Here is an 18,643-nt window from a genome sequence, read left to right as displayed (position 1 = left end):
GAGTCAACGTTTCAGGTTGAAGGGTGGAATTTGAATTGGAATCTACACGGGGGGAGTTGGAGCCAGGCAGCATTTACTAAAAGTCTTCGACTCTTTCCACAAATGCTCCTTGACAAACCAAATGTTTCCAGTAGTTTCTCTTTTTGTTTTAGTGTTATTTACCAGAAAACACTGAGGAAATCCAACTCACAGCCACAAGGATTGGCTGACTTAAATGGTATTGTTGCATTTAAAGAGCGCCCTTTAGTGAGAGAGGAAGTGAAGGATGTGCCAGGATTATCAATTGTTTTCAACAATCAGCCAGTTGTAGACACTTGTAAGGTTGAGCACTGTTTACAAATTGGAAGTCTGCTATGTATTCTTTGGCAAATCCTCAATTTAAGCCAGGAGATTGGATGCATCAATAACAGTCTCCTCATGGAGATCAACATCTTCACTCTTGAGGCCCTTATTATTTAGAACAACTGAGGTGTTAATATGCACCTCACCTACCAACAGAGGAACTAAATGGGGAGGCCAAAAGGAATACTTCCAGGATACCCCCCAGAAGAACGTAAAAAGAAATGGCATCCATATCACACTGGGATACAGAAGAGCAAGACTATCCAGTGATCTGGACCAGAACTATCCCAGAAAAGGGCTCTTTTGCAGCCTACCCCAAAATTAGCCCAGAACAAGGCTATCTGGTGACCAAGCCTGGAACCAGCTCTGAACTAAGCAACATGGTGAATACTTGTCAGAGGAGGAGCATTCACATTTGAGAAAATTTATTCTGCTCTGGTCGGAGATAGGTGACTGAAAGTAAAAATTAAAAAATCAGGCCTCACAGCAGTCTTGACTTAACCCTACGTTTTATTGCCCTTATAATTTCCTCCAATGCGTCTGCTACTCTAGGGGTTGCATAGCACCCCATAAGAAAACCTGTGAAAATAATCCTCGCAGATCACAAGAGGTTGCTTCTGGAAAGGATATGCTGGTGGCATGTGATGGTGGGTCGAGCCTAGTGGACCTGCTGTATCAGTGTCAGTCATCATCGGAGCTCTGGGTAGCAGCTGAGGATGACTCCACCCCACCCCAGTATTACTTTCCTCTGATGCTTCCTTTGTGACATCATTTAACCCATACTATATCTAAGTATCTCCCCAAGGCCTAACTGAGATTATTAAGCAGAGTAAAACAGTAGCAGATTGTATTTTTTAATGAAGCTTTATTAGTTTAGTAATTTGACCACCTGCTCTCTCTGTGTGCTTTGTTTAATAGCAAATCCGACTATCTCAGCAACTGTACCTTAGGGTATCATAAAATCCTTGGGTACATAGAGAGGCCATTCAGGCCATAAAATATATTTAAGTGCCCTGGGGAACAGTTCAATCTGTCCCATTCCCTCACTCTTTCCATGTAGCTCTCCAAATCGCTTCCCCTTAACTGTGTTTGCAATTCTCCTTTGAAAAAATCTGATTGATTTTGTTTCCAGAAGCAGTGATGCTCCGATTTTAACTGCTCTCTGCGTAAAATAATATAGCCCTCTGAACAACCTTTAACATTTTGCCCATTTCACTTAGAGTGTTCTGGAACATACATTAATGGCAACAGCTTCTCTGTATTTCCCTGTCACAATGATCTTCCTCTTCAAATCTCCTCTCTACGATTTTTATTCCATGGAGAATCACAGTTCTTCCAGCATAACCTTAGAGCAGAAATTCTTGTGCAATCATTCTGGAAAATTTAGGACTTTTTAAACAGCATTAGTTATATTTTAGCACAATCCTTCATAAACAGGGACATCATTGTTTTGTTTATTTCATATTTTTCATATTTAAAGAGTTGAGAATGTATTATTAGTTAAATACATCTACCTGGTAAGTATAACATTAATTGACAAAAATTGGATTTCACCTGTTTTGGTCTGATGAATCATTATATGTATGTAGCAATAATGCCAAATTGTAATACAGGAAGAGTGAGAATAAAGTGTCAGTGTGGTCATACCTGGAAGGACCGGTTCCTGTGCAGGTACAACAGAAGCAGTATCATTGTAATGCAGTTTCTGCTATTAACTCAGAAAAGTAGTCAGTCCATGAGGGCAATGTCCCTAATGTAGTCAGACACCAAAGCACCTACCATGGGCTGCAGGAGAGAGGGCATTTCTGTGCCTCATCCCCTCAATGTCAACTACATTCTTGGAGTCACCTGCTCACCCAGCCTCAGCCTCAATGCCGGCCAAACATAACATTATCTTTTTCATTATTTGGTCATAATGACATTATTTGATCTCTCCAAAAAGGCACTTTGCAAGTCTGAGTACACTCTGTGCAATTTGGGAATATGTATGAGATGTGTGCAGTAAGTTTGGGAGCTGCTCTGCAGAGAACCATAATGTCAGAGTGTTCCTTAAGGGGCACCTAGATGAAGAAAGCAGCATGCTGTGTTCCTCGTTTCTTCGTAGCTATTCTGATGGCAGTCATTTTCTGGATGGGAGCTACAATTTATGTTGTTAGGAGTTGACACGTTACATGATGACTAACACTGGACACACTGACATGGATCAGAGTTGCCTGGTCCAGTTCTGCGATTGGCATGTGATTTCATGTGGAAATGAGTGGTAATATGATTTGCTCCAGTTCCAGTCAATTTGGGATTGCTTAGCAATGAAAACAAAATATGCAACTATTGCTCAGGTAACTATCCCAACAGAGCAAATAGAGAAAAGTGTGCTGTCTTGTTTTACAATGAAGTTATTTCTGTTACATGAAGAAAATACTTGTATTAATACAGTACTTTCACAATTTCAGGATATCCCAAAACACTTCACAGTCAATAATACTAAAGTGATGTCAGACTCTGTAGTGAGGTCAGAAACATGGCAGCCAATTTGCACGGCGTTTACACCAACAGCTATGTAACAGTGTTTTAGTAATATTGATTGAAGAACAAATATTGGTCAAGCCACTGGGGATAGCTCCTCTGTTCTCCAAAATTGTGACGAGCTATTTTCTGTCCACCTGATACCTCTGAGCTTGCAGCAGTCCCTAAGAATGGAAATGGGATGTCATGCTTGATGTATGGCTTGTTAATAACAGCTGATTCCTACTGTTCTTTTTTTCCTGAAATAAGAGTATCCGTTGACAATGCTGCATCAGCCAAAGAGCTGGAGAAGGGGCTGGATGTAGTCAATAGTACAGCAAATAATGTTAATTTATACAAAACAAATATCTATTTAGAGAGCAAAGGAGAAAAAAGCCGAAACCACTACAAATTCTCCCATTAAGCATCCATGATTTCTTCAGAGAATTTCAGTGATGGGGGTCACTAGCTTGAGTGGCATATGTTATAGATCACTACAGCACATAAAACAGACCCTTCCATCCATCTAATTTATGCTAAACTTTTATTCTGGCTAGTTTCATTGTGCATTGGGACCATACCCCTCTATCCCCATCCCATCCATGTACTTATCCAAACTTCTCTAAAATGTTGATATTGAATCTGCATCCACCATTCGACACTCTCACCACCCTCTGAATGAAGTTCCCCCTCATGATCTCCTCAAGTATTGCACCTTTCAACATTAACTTGTGACGTCTAGCTCTAATCTCACCCAACCTCAGTGTGAAATGTCTGCTTGCATTTACTCTATCTATATCCTTCATAATTTTGTATACCCCTATCAAATCTCCCCTCAATCTCCTACGCTCCATAGAATGTCTTAACCTATTCTACCTTTCACTATAACTCAGGTCCTCAAGTCTTTGCAACATCCTTGTAAATGTGTACTCTCTTCTGGAATGTAGTCATCACGACACGCATCTTTTCCAATATTAAATTATACCTGGGTGGGTGATCCAACCCATTAATTCACCACCCAAGTAATAAAGCTGACTATTTTACCTAATTTTATTCTGCTATTCAGAAGCATTCCCAAGCAGTGGTTGTTTGTCTATCTTTGTATGTTTATATATACTGTGTTGTTTTTCATAAATTCTATTGTATTTCTTTTTTTTCCCAGTACATGCCAGCAGAAAATAAATCTCAGGATGGTATATGGTAATGTACCCTCATGGGCCACTTTATTAGGTACACCTGTACACCTGCTCATGAATGCAAATATATAATCAGCCAATCATGTGACAGCAACTCAATGCATAAAAGCATGCACACATAGTTGCTGTTCAGACCAAATGTTACAATGGGGAAGAAATATGTTCTAAGTGACTTTGACCGTGGAATGATTGATGATGCCAGACATGATTTTGAGTAGCTCAAAAACTGCTGATCTCCTGGGATTTTCACACACGACAATCTCTAGAGTTTACAGAGAATTATACAAAAACAAAAAAAACATCCAGTGAGCAGCAGTTCTGTGGGTAAAATGTCTTGTTAATTAGAGAGGTCAGAGGACAATGGTCACATTGATTCAAGCTGACAGAAAGGTGATAATAATTCAAATATGCATTACAACAGTGGTATGCAGAAAAGCATCTCTGAATCTACAACACATTGGAGTGGATAGCCTACAACAACAGACGATCACAATCATATAGAAATACACTCAGTGGCCATTTTATTAGGCCACTGCATATGTATGTATACTTTGATAATAAACTTACTTTGAATTTTGAACCCTGAAATAGTTTATGATAAATCAGAAATAAAGATACATGAATTATTTATTCATGTTATAACCTAATTTACAGTTCAGAGAATTGTTTAATTTTGTAGATGGATGTATAATCCATTTATGCACAATTCCATTTTCTGACTTCAGTCCCCAACTCTGACCCTCACTTCCCAGTGTCCCTCTAACTTCTTATCACCAGCCTCTTTAATCTCATTTCACTCTACCCTCACTCTCCTTCCGAATTTACTACAAGTTCTCACCTTCCAAGAACCAAGGATCAAAGATCACCATGTACTGTATATTTGCATGTGTTAGGAATTTGCCGTGGTGTGTTGGTCAGGATACAAAATGCAACAATAACAACAATTTATTTAACAATTATGAAGGATAAAGATCCCTAGTTAACCATTCTTCTCTCCTCATGTGCCCCAAATCTCTGGCCCCAACCCTCCTTACCCTATCCAGCTCTCCACCCCTCTCTTTCCTGACATTCTTGGTTAATTCCAATCTCCCCTTCAGGGCTTAGGGAATGGGAATAGGGAAGGTAATAACACACAAGCTGTGATGATGAAGGTTGTGCGATGAGTTGAAGGGGAGGTCAGGTCATTAATATAGAGGCTTATCTAGGATGCAGTCAGTAACAGCAGAATGGGCAATAAATTCTGGCTGTGCCCACATCTTATAAGTAAATTTTTTAAAAACTGTATTTTCTCTGAATAGGGAAGAAATGTACAATGTGACATTCTCCAAGACTGCTGGAAACAATGCATGGTGTGTTTATGTCCTTTACTTGGACATTTCGAGGAGCGGTAATTAACAAATGAAACACCTCGCTCCACCTCTGTGGTATCAGATCATCTATCTATGATGAAGTCTTGTTAATGGCCATGCTGCTAAACATAAACATTGTGATGATCAATCTGTTAAGTATCTAAATAATTTTGAATCAGACTACTGGAATTTCCAGAGGAGATTCATGAGAATTATCCTAGGAATGGAAGAGTTAACATATGAGAATTGTTTGGCTCTGGCCCTGTATTCACTGGAGTTCAGAGGAATGTGAGGAGTGGGGGGGGGGGGGGGGGGTGTGGTGTTATCACATTGAAACATATCAAATATTGAAAGGTCCAGATAGAATGGGATGGAGAGGATCTTTACAATAGTTGGAGAGTCTAGGACCAGAGGGCACAGCTTCAGAATACAAGGATGTTCATTTAGGACAGAGGTGAGGAAAATTTTCTTTAGCCAGAGGTGGTGAATCTTTGGAATTCATTGCCACAGACAGATATGGAGGCCAAGTGATTGGGTACATTTGAAGCAGAGGTTGATAGGTTCTTGAATAGTAAAGGTGTCAAGGGTTAGAGGGAGAAGGAAGAAAAATGGGTTGAGAGAAAACACAAATTATCCGTGATTGAATAGTGGAAGGGCCAAAATGGTCTGTTGTGTTCCTATGTCTTACAGGCTTATGGCCATAAGGTCTATGTCGAGAATAGTTTCAACACCGGCATCCATCCAATAAAGTGAAATAAAATCATATTTTAACCTGTCCACCAAAAAGCAGGACAAATGCAAATGGACAGCTACTGTCCTATCAGTGTTCTCTCAATCATCAGCAAAAGTGTTGTTGACAGAGCCATCAAGGACACTTAATCAGCAATTATCTATTCATCAGTTTCCAGCTTGTGTTTTCTTGGAACTGCTTAACTCCCAGCCTCATCCAAAATTTGATCCAAATAGGGACCAAAAGAGGTGAAAGTGAGAATTACTCTCTCTGGCATCAAGAAAGCAATTGACAGAGCGTGACATCAGGGTCCCTGGTAAAACTTGAATCAATAAACTTTGAAAGGGAAAAAACTTCACAGGTTGAGGTCATACCTTGCTTTAAGGAAAAATGTTCTGATTGCTGGTTGTTAATCATCCCAGCTCAAGGACATTATGACATGAGTTCCGAATTATCCCAGCTGTCTCCAGTTACTTAATCTGCTTTCTCCTATCATGAAATTAGAGAGGGATTGTTCAATTCCATTTGAAACTTCTCAGAAAGTGAAATTCCTATTTGTATGCAGAAAGACAAGAACAATATTCAGGCATTGACAAGTGACATCTATGCCACACAAGTGTCAGAAAATGACCACCTCCTAAAAGAACGAGTCTAATCTCTGCTCTTCATTACCTACCATGTCCTTGACACCACCCCATTAGTAGATAAAAACCTCTGGCCCAGCAGGTTGATATCATAGCAACAAGAACAGAGTCTGAATATCCTGCAGCAAGTGACTCCCTAAGGGTCATAGAAACATTATGAGTTACAGCATGCAAACAGTCGCTTCAGCCTACTGAGTTCATGTTGAACTTCAACTCCCCATTTACACTATTCTTACATTAATCTCATTTTTTAAGTTCTGATATTCTTCCCTTCCACCATCTACAAGGGGTATGATGGAATACTGCCCAGTTCTTGGGTGAATCCACATGCAACTCTCAGGAAAATTGACGCCATCCTCGTCAATGCAGCCTACTTATTGTCACCCAATCCTCCATGATAAACATTCACTCCTTCCACCACTGAGAACTCTCTTTTACTACTCTATAATTTTCATAAAGCAAACATTTAAATGAAATGTTTATTAAAGGATTGGTAGGATAAATCTTTCTTGAAAGGCAGCAGAAACTGCAGTTTGTAATGATTTTTGGTGCCTTTCTGGATTAGGAAAACTATGAGCATGTATGACAGATGTTAGTGATATTAAAATCATAGACTGTACTAAAGTCACAAAAATGAGATGCAAACATTATGAGGAAATACAAGAACCAAAACGGTGATTCAGGACAATGATCTATTGAAAAGATGCAGTAATTCAGAAGTGCACTCAATATATAGAATGAATGATGACATCTCAAGATGATATCCATTGATTGAATAGAATGTAATTATGTTTCATTAGCAAATCATATTCAGGAACAAAATATACTGGTGTTTCACAGTTAGAAAATGTCATTCGCATTAAAAATTCAAAAATTCTCACCTGTTTCAACATTCCCTCTGGCCATACTCTGTAATTTCCTCCAGTTTCTCAATCCTCTAAGATTTAACATTCTTACAATTCTGCCTCCAAATAATTTTAACCTCTCAGCTCTGTGCTCTGGAATTCCCTCCACAAGCCTCTCTGCTAGTCTGGTGCTCTTATTTCTCTGAGTTTTAAAGCTAAGATGAAAATAATTGTCCTTGACATCAAAAACATCACCTTGGCCATTTCATTGTCTCTTCACTCAGCTCTGGAACACTTGGACACTGATGATGTATATGACAGAATGCTTGTCATCGACTATAGCTCAACATTCAACTCATCACTAAGCTTCAAGACCTGGTCCATACTTCCCTATACAACTGCATCCTCGATTTCCTCACTGGCAGACCCTAGTCGGTACAGATCGGCAATAACTTTTCCACACTCATCACCAGCATAGGTGCACCACAGTCCTGTGTGCTTAGCCCCTGCTCTACTCACTTTATACTCATGAATATCTGGCTGATAATCCACCAAGTGCTCCAGTTTCCTTCCAATTCCAAAGACATATAGTACAGGTTAGTAGCTTGATTGGTCACATGTGGGTAATTAGGCAACTCTAATTCTCAGGCCAGAAAAGCCTGATACTGTGTCGGGTCTCTAAATAAATTAGCAGGGCTTAGAAACACCATCACCTGCAGTTTCCTTTCAGGTTGTGGGCCATTCTAACTTGGAAATGTGTTCCAAGTCCCTCATAATTGCCGAGTGTACATCATGGAACTCCCCAAAGAACAGCACACAGGGAACTCCTTCACCTGAAGAAATACAGCAATTCAAGATGGCAGCTCATCATCACTCTCTCAAACAAATGCTGTGTGGACAAGAAACGCAGACTTCACCAGTAATGCCCAGATTCTAAAATGGAATATGAAAAAACTGTTCCTCCTCTATATTGTCTCTTAAAGCCTACTCCAAATACTTTTCATTATCTTACATCCTCTTTGGGATTCATTAGTGTATTAAATGTGCCATATAACTATTGCAGTTAATGGATATCTTTACAGCATTTTCTCTGACCTGAAGGAGTATTTAATGTAAACTCTTAACCCTCCACTTGTAATAGTAAATCAACTTTTACTATTCAACCAATAGTATCTGGTCTCCAACCTTTATGTTGGGCACTTAAACTGGAGAGCTTCAGGTTTACCATAAGAGGCACAATTGATTCAGAGTTTCTCCTGATCCTAGCCCTGCAGTTCCCCAACACATCTTGCACTTCCCACAGTGTATTTTGAACATTTCAGTTCTGCATCTGAGCTGCTTGTTTTCAATCCCTGCCTACACACTGTTCTCCATTCATGACATGACTGTGGACACAAAGGCCTGTGCCTACCCATTGATGTTATTCTCCACCCTTCTACTTTATGCTATCCAAATTTAAAATACTCAACAGTACATGTTATATCATCAACAGGCAAAAAGAAGCAAACAATACTCACTTCACCGTGAGACTGAGGTAGAGCCATATGCTGGTTATAAATAGCAAGCTTGTTAATGGGTATGTCCAATGGCACTCAGCGTACAGAAAATCTTATACTGTCTTAAAATGTTTATGGAAAAAATTGAGGGACTTAAGTTATGTAATAAAATATTTATACCTCTGAATGTACTGTAGGCAAATTGAATGTTTTAGCATATCTTTCTTTTATCTTGAGTAAATCATATTCAACTGTTAGTTGGTGTCTCCATTTGCTATCACCAGATTTCTATTCCCCACTCTTATTGCTGTGCACTGAGTCAGTGGAATTCTGTGCCATTTTGAATCTCGGTCTGCCCTGTGTTAGTTTTACACAATTAGGATTTCAGTTGATCTCAGTGAGTTTGACTAAGGGAGGAGATGTGGAGGAGGAGGTATGCAAAGAGGTTATGGAAATATTTCAGTGTTACAGTTTCTATTGGTTTTCACTGATTCCTCTTGGAGAATGTGAATAGCAGGAGAATTGCACAGGCAAAATGTTCATCTGGAGGCCACATCAAAGGGGCCATTGAATTATTGGAATCGATGGCCATTATTTTCAAGTTGAAGATTTCGATATGGGGAAAACACTATCTAAAATAAATATTTTGCTGTCTTTTAGCATTTACAAAATTCCTGTAAATATTGCATGATCTGGTTGTGCTAGGGACTCAGTAGATTGGCAAAGTTTTGCATTTTTAGTGTAGGTTTCATAACATTATTGATAACATTATCCATATGAACATGGGTATCTTTCACTTTTGCCTTTTTATTACATGTGTCATATGCATATATATTCATTGTTGATCACTGAATAATTTAACAAATACATATACAAACAAATAGATATGACTATTGTTGTTGCACCTCAAAGTTCAGAGTTCAAAGTTAATTTCTTATCAAAGTAAATGTATGTGTCATGGTAGAGATACATCTCTACCAGAGGAGGTATAAGGCGCTCCTTCCTTCCAATAGCCTGCAGGTCACCCTTGGGCAAGGTGTAGCACCTGGGTAGCCCTGTGGTCAGGGTCACATGAAGCCATGGGAGCAGATGGTGGATGATCGTATGTGTAGCTGATGCATATCACAAGTCCTGGTTATGCAACCACTGATGCTAGGCAGATAACCTCTGCAGAGTATTGATAATTGCTGGGGTCACCCACTTTGTAAAGACACTGCCCACAAGATTGCAAAGGCAAACCATTTCTGTAAGTTTGCCAAGACAATCATGGTCATGGAATGTTGAAATATATGGCACCAGATTCTACCTTGAGATTTATTTTCCTGCAGGCATTCACAGTAGAACAAGTACATACAATCAATGAAAAACTGACACACAAAGACTGGCAAACAACCAGTGTGCAAAAGAAGACGAACTGTGTAAAATAAGTAAATAATACTGAGAACATGAGTTGTAGTGTCCTTGAAAGTGAATCTATAAGTAGTAGGATCAGTTCAGTGTTGAGGTGAGTAAAGTTATCCATGCTGGAAGTTGAACTGTTCCTGAACCTGATGATGTGGGACCTAAGGCACCTCAACATCCTTCCCATGGCAGTAGTGAGAAGAGTGTGGGGATGGTGGGGATCCTTGATGTAGAATGCTGCTTTCTCGTAGCAATGCCCTTTGTAGATGTGTTCAGTGGTGGAGAGAACATTTACTGTTTTCACTCCTTTCCCTGATACTCCAAAATGACACAAGGTATGAAAATCCAGTCATCCAATTGTATAGTTTAAAATGATTCAGTAATGAATATGGAGATTGGTTGCCATATTTTAAAAGTTTTCCCAGTTTAAGAACAAAGTTCAATAATCTTATGTAAACATTCAACTATCTATAAATTTTGCAATGACTATTCATTCAATGTCAAAAACCCCTATCCTTCTATGTTTGGAATCCAAACACTGCCATCTCCATGGGTTGTGCATTGACTCGGCAGATTGGCCAAGTTTGGCGTTTTTAGTATAGCTTTCATAAGATTATCAATAATCGCGTTAATTCTTAGAGCACCTTTTTATGATCCTGGCAGTGTATTGCTTGATTTTAGACTTGCAGTTAAGGTTCAGTTGTGCAAGAAGATCTTGAATTTGTATGGTACCTTTCAAGTTCCATTCAGAATATCTTAATCAAGTACTACTCCAGAAGATCTAGAAGTGTCATTGGCAAAACAAGTGGCAGAATGATAGGTTTCTTGCCCACGATACTGCCAGACCTATTTGCAAAATTAACCCTGCGTAATATTTAAGAGGAATTACAGTTTTCTTCCCTCCTCATTTAGGGTTTCCAGGCCATTACTTCCAACAAGGTGACAATAACATGATGAAAGGCTTCTCAAGATCTGCGTAGCCAGCCTCTTCAGTTCTGTTGAGAGATGTTTCCTTCACCACTGCAGAATCTCATTGATCCTGCAGTCTAAGCTCAGAGAGAGAAAAAAAACATTAATTTCCATCTAGGGAGTTAGTTGTCTGATCAGTCAGTTGTCTGTGTATTGAGCTTCATAACTTTTGAAACAACAACAACATTCTAATCAATATGCTGCCGAAATTGGAATTCAGTCCAGAAAAACATAATTTTAATAAGAAATTGTATAATCACTGTGAACAGAGCATGTGTTTAACAATGAATTTTAGTCAGAAAATATTCCACTAAGTTCCAACATCTTGTTCAAAGCTTTTTAGATAAATTTTCAAAATTGCATTGTTATCTAACCATGTCATATTCATACTGGATTTGAAGCGAGTAGACTATCAGGGTTCATTGATCCATCATTAGTGGATGTAGTATAGTGGTAATTATACAGTAATATTATACATTAATTCTTCACAGTGAGCTGTGTCTAAAATTGGATAATTCATTGATATTGTGACATTACCCTCCCTAATGGTGAAACCCGCTGCATTCCCACAGCTCCTTAGATCCCTGCATTCTTATATCCTGGTCTCTTGTTAATCATTGTGTTACCAGTGGCCATGCACTCAGCTGCCTAAGTCCTAAACTCTCGAATTTTCTCATCAATCTTTTTTTTGACCAAACAATCCTTTAATATGTTTTTAAATCATAACCATTTAATTGTATAACATAGTCTGTCAATGTATTAAAACTATTTTGCACCTTGGAATGTTTTAATGCATTAGAAGTGTTATATAAACTCAGTGGCCACTTTTTTAGGTACACCTGTATACCTGCTCTTTAATGCAAATATCTAATCAACCAATCATGTGGCAGCAACTCAATGCATTAAAGCATACAGACATGGTCAAGAGGTTTGTTTGTAGTTCAGATGAAACATCAGAATGAAGCAGAAATATGATATGTGTCTTTAATTGTGGAGTAACTGTTCGTGTCAGACTCAGTATCTCACAAGCTGGTCATCTCCTGAGGTTTTCATGCACAACGGTTTCTAGAGTTTACAGGAATGTTGCAAAAAAAACCCCAGTGTATGACAGCTCTGTGAGCGAAATCACCTTGTTAATGAAGCAGATCAGAGGAGAATGGCCAGACTGGTTCAAGCTGACAGGAAGGCGACAGTAACTCAAATAACCATGTGTTACCACAGAGCATCTTTGAATGCACAACATGTCAAACCTTGAAGTGAATGGTGTCCAGCAGCAGAAGTCCATGAACATACAGTGCACTCTTGGCCATTTTATTAGGTACAGAATGTATTTAATAAAGTGGCCACTGTGTGTAAGTTAGAGATGTCATTGTCATTAAACATTTGCTTAGTTCTGCCTCATTGATTGGAAGAACCAAAGTAACATTATGCTTATATTGTCCCCAATGGAGTGTTTTACAGCTTGAGATGGCTTGTTTTCCTGTAGAAATCTGTATCAAAGGTATTCACCACCTAGCATAAATCTAATTACTCACTTTTTAAACATTAATTTGACTGTTTTTCCCAAAATAATTGACTGGTTCTGATCCAATGTTTAATTTGATTAAGTGCAGCCTGTCCATATGTTTTAATTATATTCTTGAAACAAAACCTGTTGTTGATTACAATCACCACGGATAAAAGTGAATTTCCTTATCTCTCACTCATGCTCTTGGAGGCATACAGGGAGTAAACATTTCTCTCAGTAGAACAGAGTCTAGATGACAGAATGCTACATCAAATGGATATTAATAGGAAAACTGTAAGTCAAACACACATGCGATGAGGAATAGGAAAAAGCACTATGATTTTATGCTGCACAAAAATATCTTAGGATCTGGGTAAACCACATTTTTTGAGTGTGTCAAATATTGGATACAATGCTAAAATTTCAGCTCCCTCAAAAGGATGGCATTCTAAGAAAAGCCAGGGCTAGTGCTTGACCTCAATCAGCTACTACAAAGATGTTTATCCCAATATTGTTTGTGGACCCATAATGACTAAAAATTGGATGTCATGTTTGTTAATATTGTAATAGAGATGAAAATTCATTAGTACTTCAATGTTCAAAGTATGTTTATTATCAACAAGTATATGACATCGTATAGCACCTTGAGATTCATTTTCTTGCAGGTGTTCATGGTAGAACAAAGAAATACAATAGAGGTAATGAAAAGCTACACACAAAGACTGACAAACAACCAATGTGCAAAAGAGGACAATCTGTGCAAATACAAAAACAAGCAAATAAATAAATCTGAGAGCATGAGTTGCAGAGACCTTGAAAGTCAGTCCATAACTTGTGGTTATTGACTGTGAAATATCTTCAGTTGAACTTACAATGTAAAATTATAGTTCATATTCTTAAATAGACTAAGATTCTTTCATTTATTTGCCCAATCCAGAATAAGCTTCATCCCACAAAGAAGTAACTCAAATAAAATTGCTTCATGATGCTCAGGCAAGAGATTTTAATGACAAAAGGAACAAGCACAAGTAACTCTGAACCCATAACAGAAGAAAAATAAACAAAGGGGTTTGCTACAGATTGTTTGGTGATTTTTCTTAAATGAACTGATACCAGTGTTAGTTCTCCTCTAGTAAGTGTGTTCCTCAGTTGCAGGGATGTAGGATTGAGTTTAACTGAATGAAGCTCAGCTCATCATTGGCAGAACCAATCAACTGGAACCCGTTGTCTTGCCCTGAGACTTCCATTTATACACTTGGATTTCAGAGTGCCTGGTGATCCTCTTGCCAAGCCTTTGGACATTGCAGCACATGTTGTTTATTCAAATGTTTGGCCTTAAAATAACCTGTACATTCTTCAACTGATAGCAATATTTCTATTAATACACGTTACAATAACAGCCAGCAGGAGGGTGCAAGACCAACCACATGTTTCCTCATAGACACAAACTCCTGTTAGAATTTACAGCTTAGGTAAATGCCAGCAAATTCAACAAGTCAACACTGGTGTTCATGCTCCACAGGAATCTCTCCACACTGGATTCATCAAATCTTAACAGCATAGTGTTCTACTCTGCTCAATTTTATTTATTTATCTACCCCTAAATGACTGTATTGTGTTCACTCAAAGTATTCCTGCAGAATAAATTCCATTCTCATTCTCTAAGTAAAGTATGTTAATAATAGAACTCTGTTTTAAACAAATTAGAAACCTTAAAATGAAATGTTTTGCCTCCATCAATTGATGCCATTTTAGAGAAGAGGCTTATCATCAGATGTTTAGAAAACAATAATGTGTCTGAGTACAGACAGCAAGAATTTATAAAAAGAAAGTCATGATTGACTAATCTATTAGGATTCTTTAAGATTGTGTCTAGTAGAATAGATGAAGAAGAACCAACTGACATGGTGTATCTGGATTATCAGAAGGTTTTTGCTGTGATCCCACACTGGAGATAGATGAACAACCTGTCAGATGCAATATATACTGTATCTATGAGATCTGTATCTTAAGAATAAGAAATTTGGAAATGCTGATGTTCAAAGAGACCTGAGTAAGTTTGTACACAAGTCACTGAAAGCAACCATACAGGTAAACAAACAATTAGTTTGGTAGATAGCATACTGGTTTCTATTATAAGAAGAGATGAGTAAAGATGTCTTCCTACATCTATATATAGGTTCTCGGTGAGAGCACACATGGAGTCTTGCATACAACACTAGTTTCCTTACTTAAAAGCAGACTTTGAGAGAGTGTAGCAAAGCTTCAGTTGACTTGTTACTAGCATAGTGAGACTATTATAAGAGGAGAATAGGTAAGGACTCCATTCTCTAGAAGAATAAGAAGTGACTTTTCTCACAGGGCTCAAATAGTTTGTTGCAGGGAGGATGTTTCCCATGACTGAGGAATCCAGGACCAGGGGCCACAGTTTGAGAATAAGAACTTGATTGTTTAGGACTGAGATGATGAGAAATATTTTTATTTAAATGGTGGTGAACCTTTGGAATTCTCTACCCTGGGAGCGAGGGCATTTTGGAGGCTCATTCATTGAGTTAATTCAAAACTGCAATCAGTATATTTCTGGACATTGAGGAAATCGGAGGTGTGATTTTGTTGGACGACAGAGCCTACTTCAGAGGCTCTTCTCATTGCCACCATCAAGGCGATGGTACAGGAGCTTGAAGACACACATTCAACATTTAAGGACAGCATCTTCCCCTCTGCCATCAAATTTCTGAATGGACAATGAACCCATGTACACTACTTCACTACTCTGTTTCTTTTTGCACTACTTATTTAATATATATATTTCTTATGGTGATTTATATTTTTTATTATGTATTGCAATGTCCTGCTGCTGCAAAACAAAAAAGTCATGACCTATGCCAGGGATATTAAACATGATTCTGATTCTGAATGAACTACTCCTAATCCTAGTTACATTACAGTCTTAAAGTCATACAGCACAAAAATAGTCCTTCAGCCCAACATCAGGTACCCATCTCTCCCAAACCCATTTACAAGCACCTGATCTATAGACTTCAATGCCTTGCCAATTCAAGTGATTATCCAGAGAGTACCCACCTCCACCAGCCCCTCACCACTGCAAATACCAGATGTTCTTATGCACCAATAAGCCTGCTAGTGCTGACTTGATACAAGACCCATTATATGAAACAAAAGGTTTAGTTGACACAGTGATTCGTGGCTCCTGAGAAAATTAGTGTAGCTATCCACTTTTCATATCATCAGAATATTTAGATTCTTAAATAATTTTATAAGCTGGCATGTTTTGTGAAAATAGCTGAAAAATTATTACAGTATAGAGAAGTGGATGTTAGGGTTGAGCTGGACGAACAAGAGGATGTATGTTCAAATCAAACCTAACACTACGTTTTGTCAGTTAAATTTCTAGAATTATCTTCCTGCTATAACATTGGAGAAATTACCAGATTCATCCATATTGGTGTGATGTGGATAATTCACAAGCCTGAACACACTCCTGACTGCAAATTGGTGACTATAAATTGAACGCAGATAAAGGACCTTTTCTTTCATTCTTTTGCCCTGATCACTTTCACTTTGGGAACTGATACAATCTGTTCCCGCAAAGAGAGCCGAGGAGATTTATTAATTGAGTAACTTTGCAATCCCGTATAATATAAGGATTATACATATAACAAAAATATAATCTAAAGTTTCCCCCACCCAATCTGCTTTCAGTTGCTTTCTAGCCAATGCATTTTGAATATAAAACATTTTATAAATAAACAGATTGTTCCCGTCACCCTGATTAATATAATTTCTTTCCAATACGCTGGCTGCTTTAGTGTGTGGTTTGTACCATCTGCGAGCGGGGTCGGGGGAGGCGTGAGGGGATAAGAGTCACGGAGGCTTGTGCGGGTTGTGGCCGCCCCTCTGGCCCGGCCAGTGTTTCGGAACAAGCTCTCGTGTCGACCACTTGAACTCAACATCCACCCCCCACCCTCTCCACCGCCGAGAGCGGTACTGGAGACGCGGAACCCCCTCCCCTTCGCGCTCACTCCATGAACGGCGAGGCACCTCGTCGGCGTGTGTTTAGCAAAACAATATCCTAAATCCCTCCCTCTCCCTCCTCCTCGCCCCGAAAGTAGTCATGCAGTAAAGACCACCCTCCCAACCCGCCCCCCCCCCAAGCTGGTGGCGAGCGGATGCTGTCCGTCTCCACCATGCAAAACTCCCTTAGGGAAGCGGGCGAGCTCCTAATGAGCGTCCACCAGCTAACACACCATCAGCACCACTCCAAATCGAACAGCACCCGGGTACAGTCTTTTTAAAAAAACAATTGTAATAATGTTTCGTTTTATTTAAGTCTCTGCTGGGGATGCGAGCAGCGCTCCTGCGAGCCGAGGTGAAGTGGTAGCGAGCGCCCGCGCCCTGCTCACACCCGTCACCAACTGTCCGTCACATCTAATGTATTCCTTTTGCAGGAACGAGTCTACCGGTGCCTGGTCCACTCTGGGATGTAAAACTGTGCTTACCGATGCATCCCACACCAAATGCCTGTGTGATCGCCTCTCGACATTCGCCATTTTAGCTCACCAACCCCGAGAAATAGTAAGTAATCAACCAGAATAAGAATTAATAAATTCTATATTTCTTTTTAAAAGAGCTGCCAGATGTAATTTTTCGCCCCCGCTCCCTCCCCTCCCCTCCTCTCCTTTCCTATCGTTTACTAAAGCAGCTGTAAGGATGGGCCCCGCTGCTTATCAACCCTCTTGTCATGTGGGGTTAAGTAAATAATTGATTACTGTTACACCGGGCAAAAATAATCATCTGGAGGGTGGGCGGGGGGAGAGAGTGAACCTATAGTGTGAATAAGAAAATGATTTGAATCCAGTGAGCCGGGTGTTTTTTAACTGTTTTGATTATTGGTGTTTTTTTTTAAGAATAAGTGATTTTATTGTTCCTGTATAATTTGTCCGCCCCATCCCCAAAATTATGCTATTTAAAAATGCCTTTGAAAAGTAATCGTGAGATTCCAACACATTACTGCGAAGAGCTTGTGCTTAGAGGTGTCTGTGTGTTAGGGTACCGTGCGCTCATAAGGTTATCTTTGCCTTTGACCAGCCCCCACGTTTTCACGGTGATTCTTAACCATTGCTTGAAATGAAAGATGATCCAGTAACACCTTGCGCCTGATTAATCGCCGATCCAAAAGCCACGAGCATCAGTTCTCAAAGCTGTGTTGAGTCGGGGGGGGGGGGAGGATGTTAGGCAAGATTACTTGTACTGTATCTGCCCCATCAGCCTTGTCAGGGCCCAATGTCTGCTGCTGTTGTGACTTGAGTAAAAGGTACTGATGAATGTTCCCCTTGTAAAGGACTGTCCCAAAGGTGTGCGGGTCACCTTGTGAACTTGGTCTTTGCAGTGATATTGCTTTGTGTTGCCACAGCGTTTTAAACGTGCCACAAAATGTTGTTGGTTTTGTGCTGATGCGAATTTTGCCGTTAAGTGAAACCATTGAGTAACAGTAAAAGGCCAGAGACATGCCAAATGGTGAAGTATTGAAGTAAACTTTTAGAAATAATCTCTGCTATCTGATAACTGTTTTCCAAAGACTCGGATCATAATTCACTGGCCCTGATTTACTTTGACAGCCCAGGTTATGTTTTAAATGGCC

General features: G+C 39.3%; 1 protein-coding gene across 9 annotated transcripts in view; it reads left to right on the top strand.

Annotated features, from left to right (window-relative positions):
* The window catches only part of adgrb3 (adhesion G protein-coupled receptor B3), a 766,644-nt gene that overhangs the window by 549,497 nt on the left and 198,504 nt on the right, over positions 1 to 18,643 (top strand). For all 9 annotated transcript variants that reach the window (XM_073056508.1, XM_073056504.1, XM_073056509.1 and 6 more), the window contains one exon: positions 17,451 to 17,577. In XM_073056508.1, coding sequence (XP_072912609.1) covers positions 17,451 to 17,577 — 127 coding nt within the window. The remainder of the gene's footprint in view (positions 1 to 17,450; positions 17,578 to 18,643) is intronic.

This window comes from Hemitrygon akajei, chromosome 9, assembly GCF_048418815.1.
Source record: "Hemitrygon akajei chromosome 9, sHemAka1.3, whole genome shotgun sequence".
Classification (NCBI taxonomy): Eukaryota; Metazoa; Chordata; class Chondrichthyes; order Myliobatiformes; family Dasyatidae; genus Hemitrygon; species Hemitrygon akajei.
The sequence above is the reverse complement of the archived record's forward strand: the minus strand, read 5'-3'. Positions and strand labels throughout refer to the sequence as shown.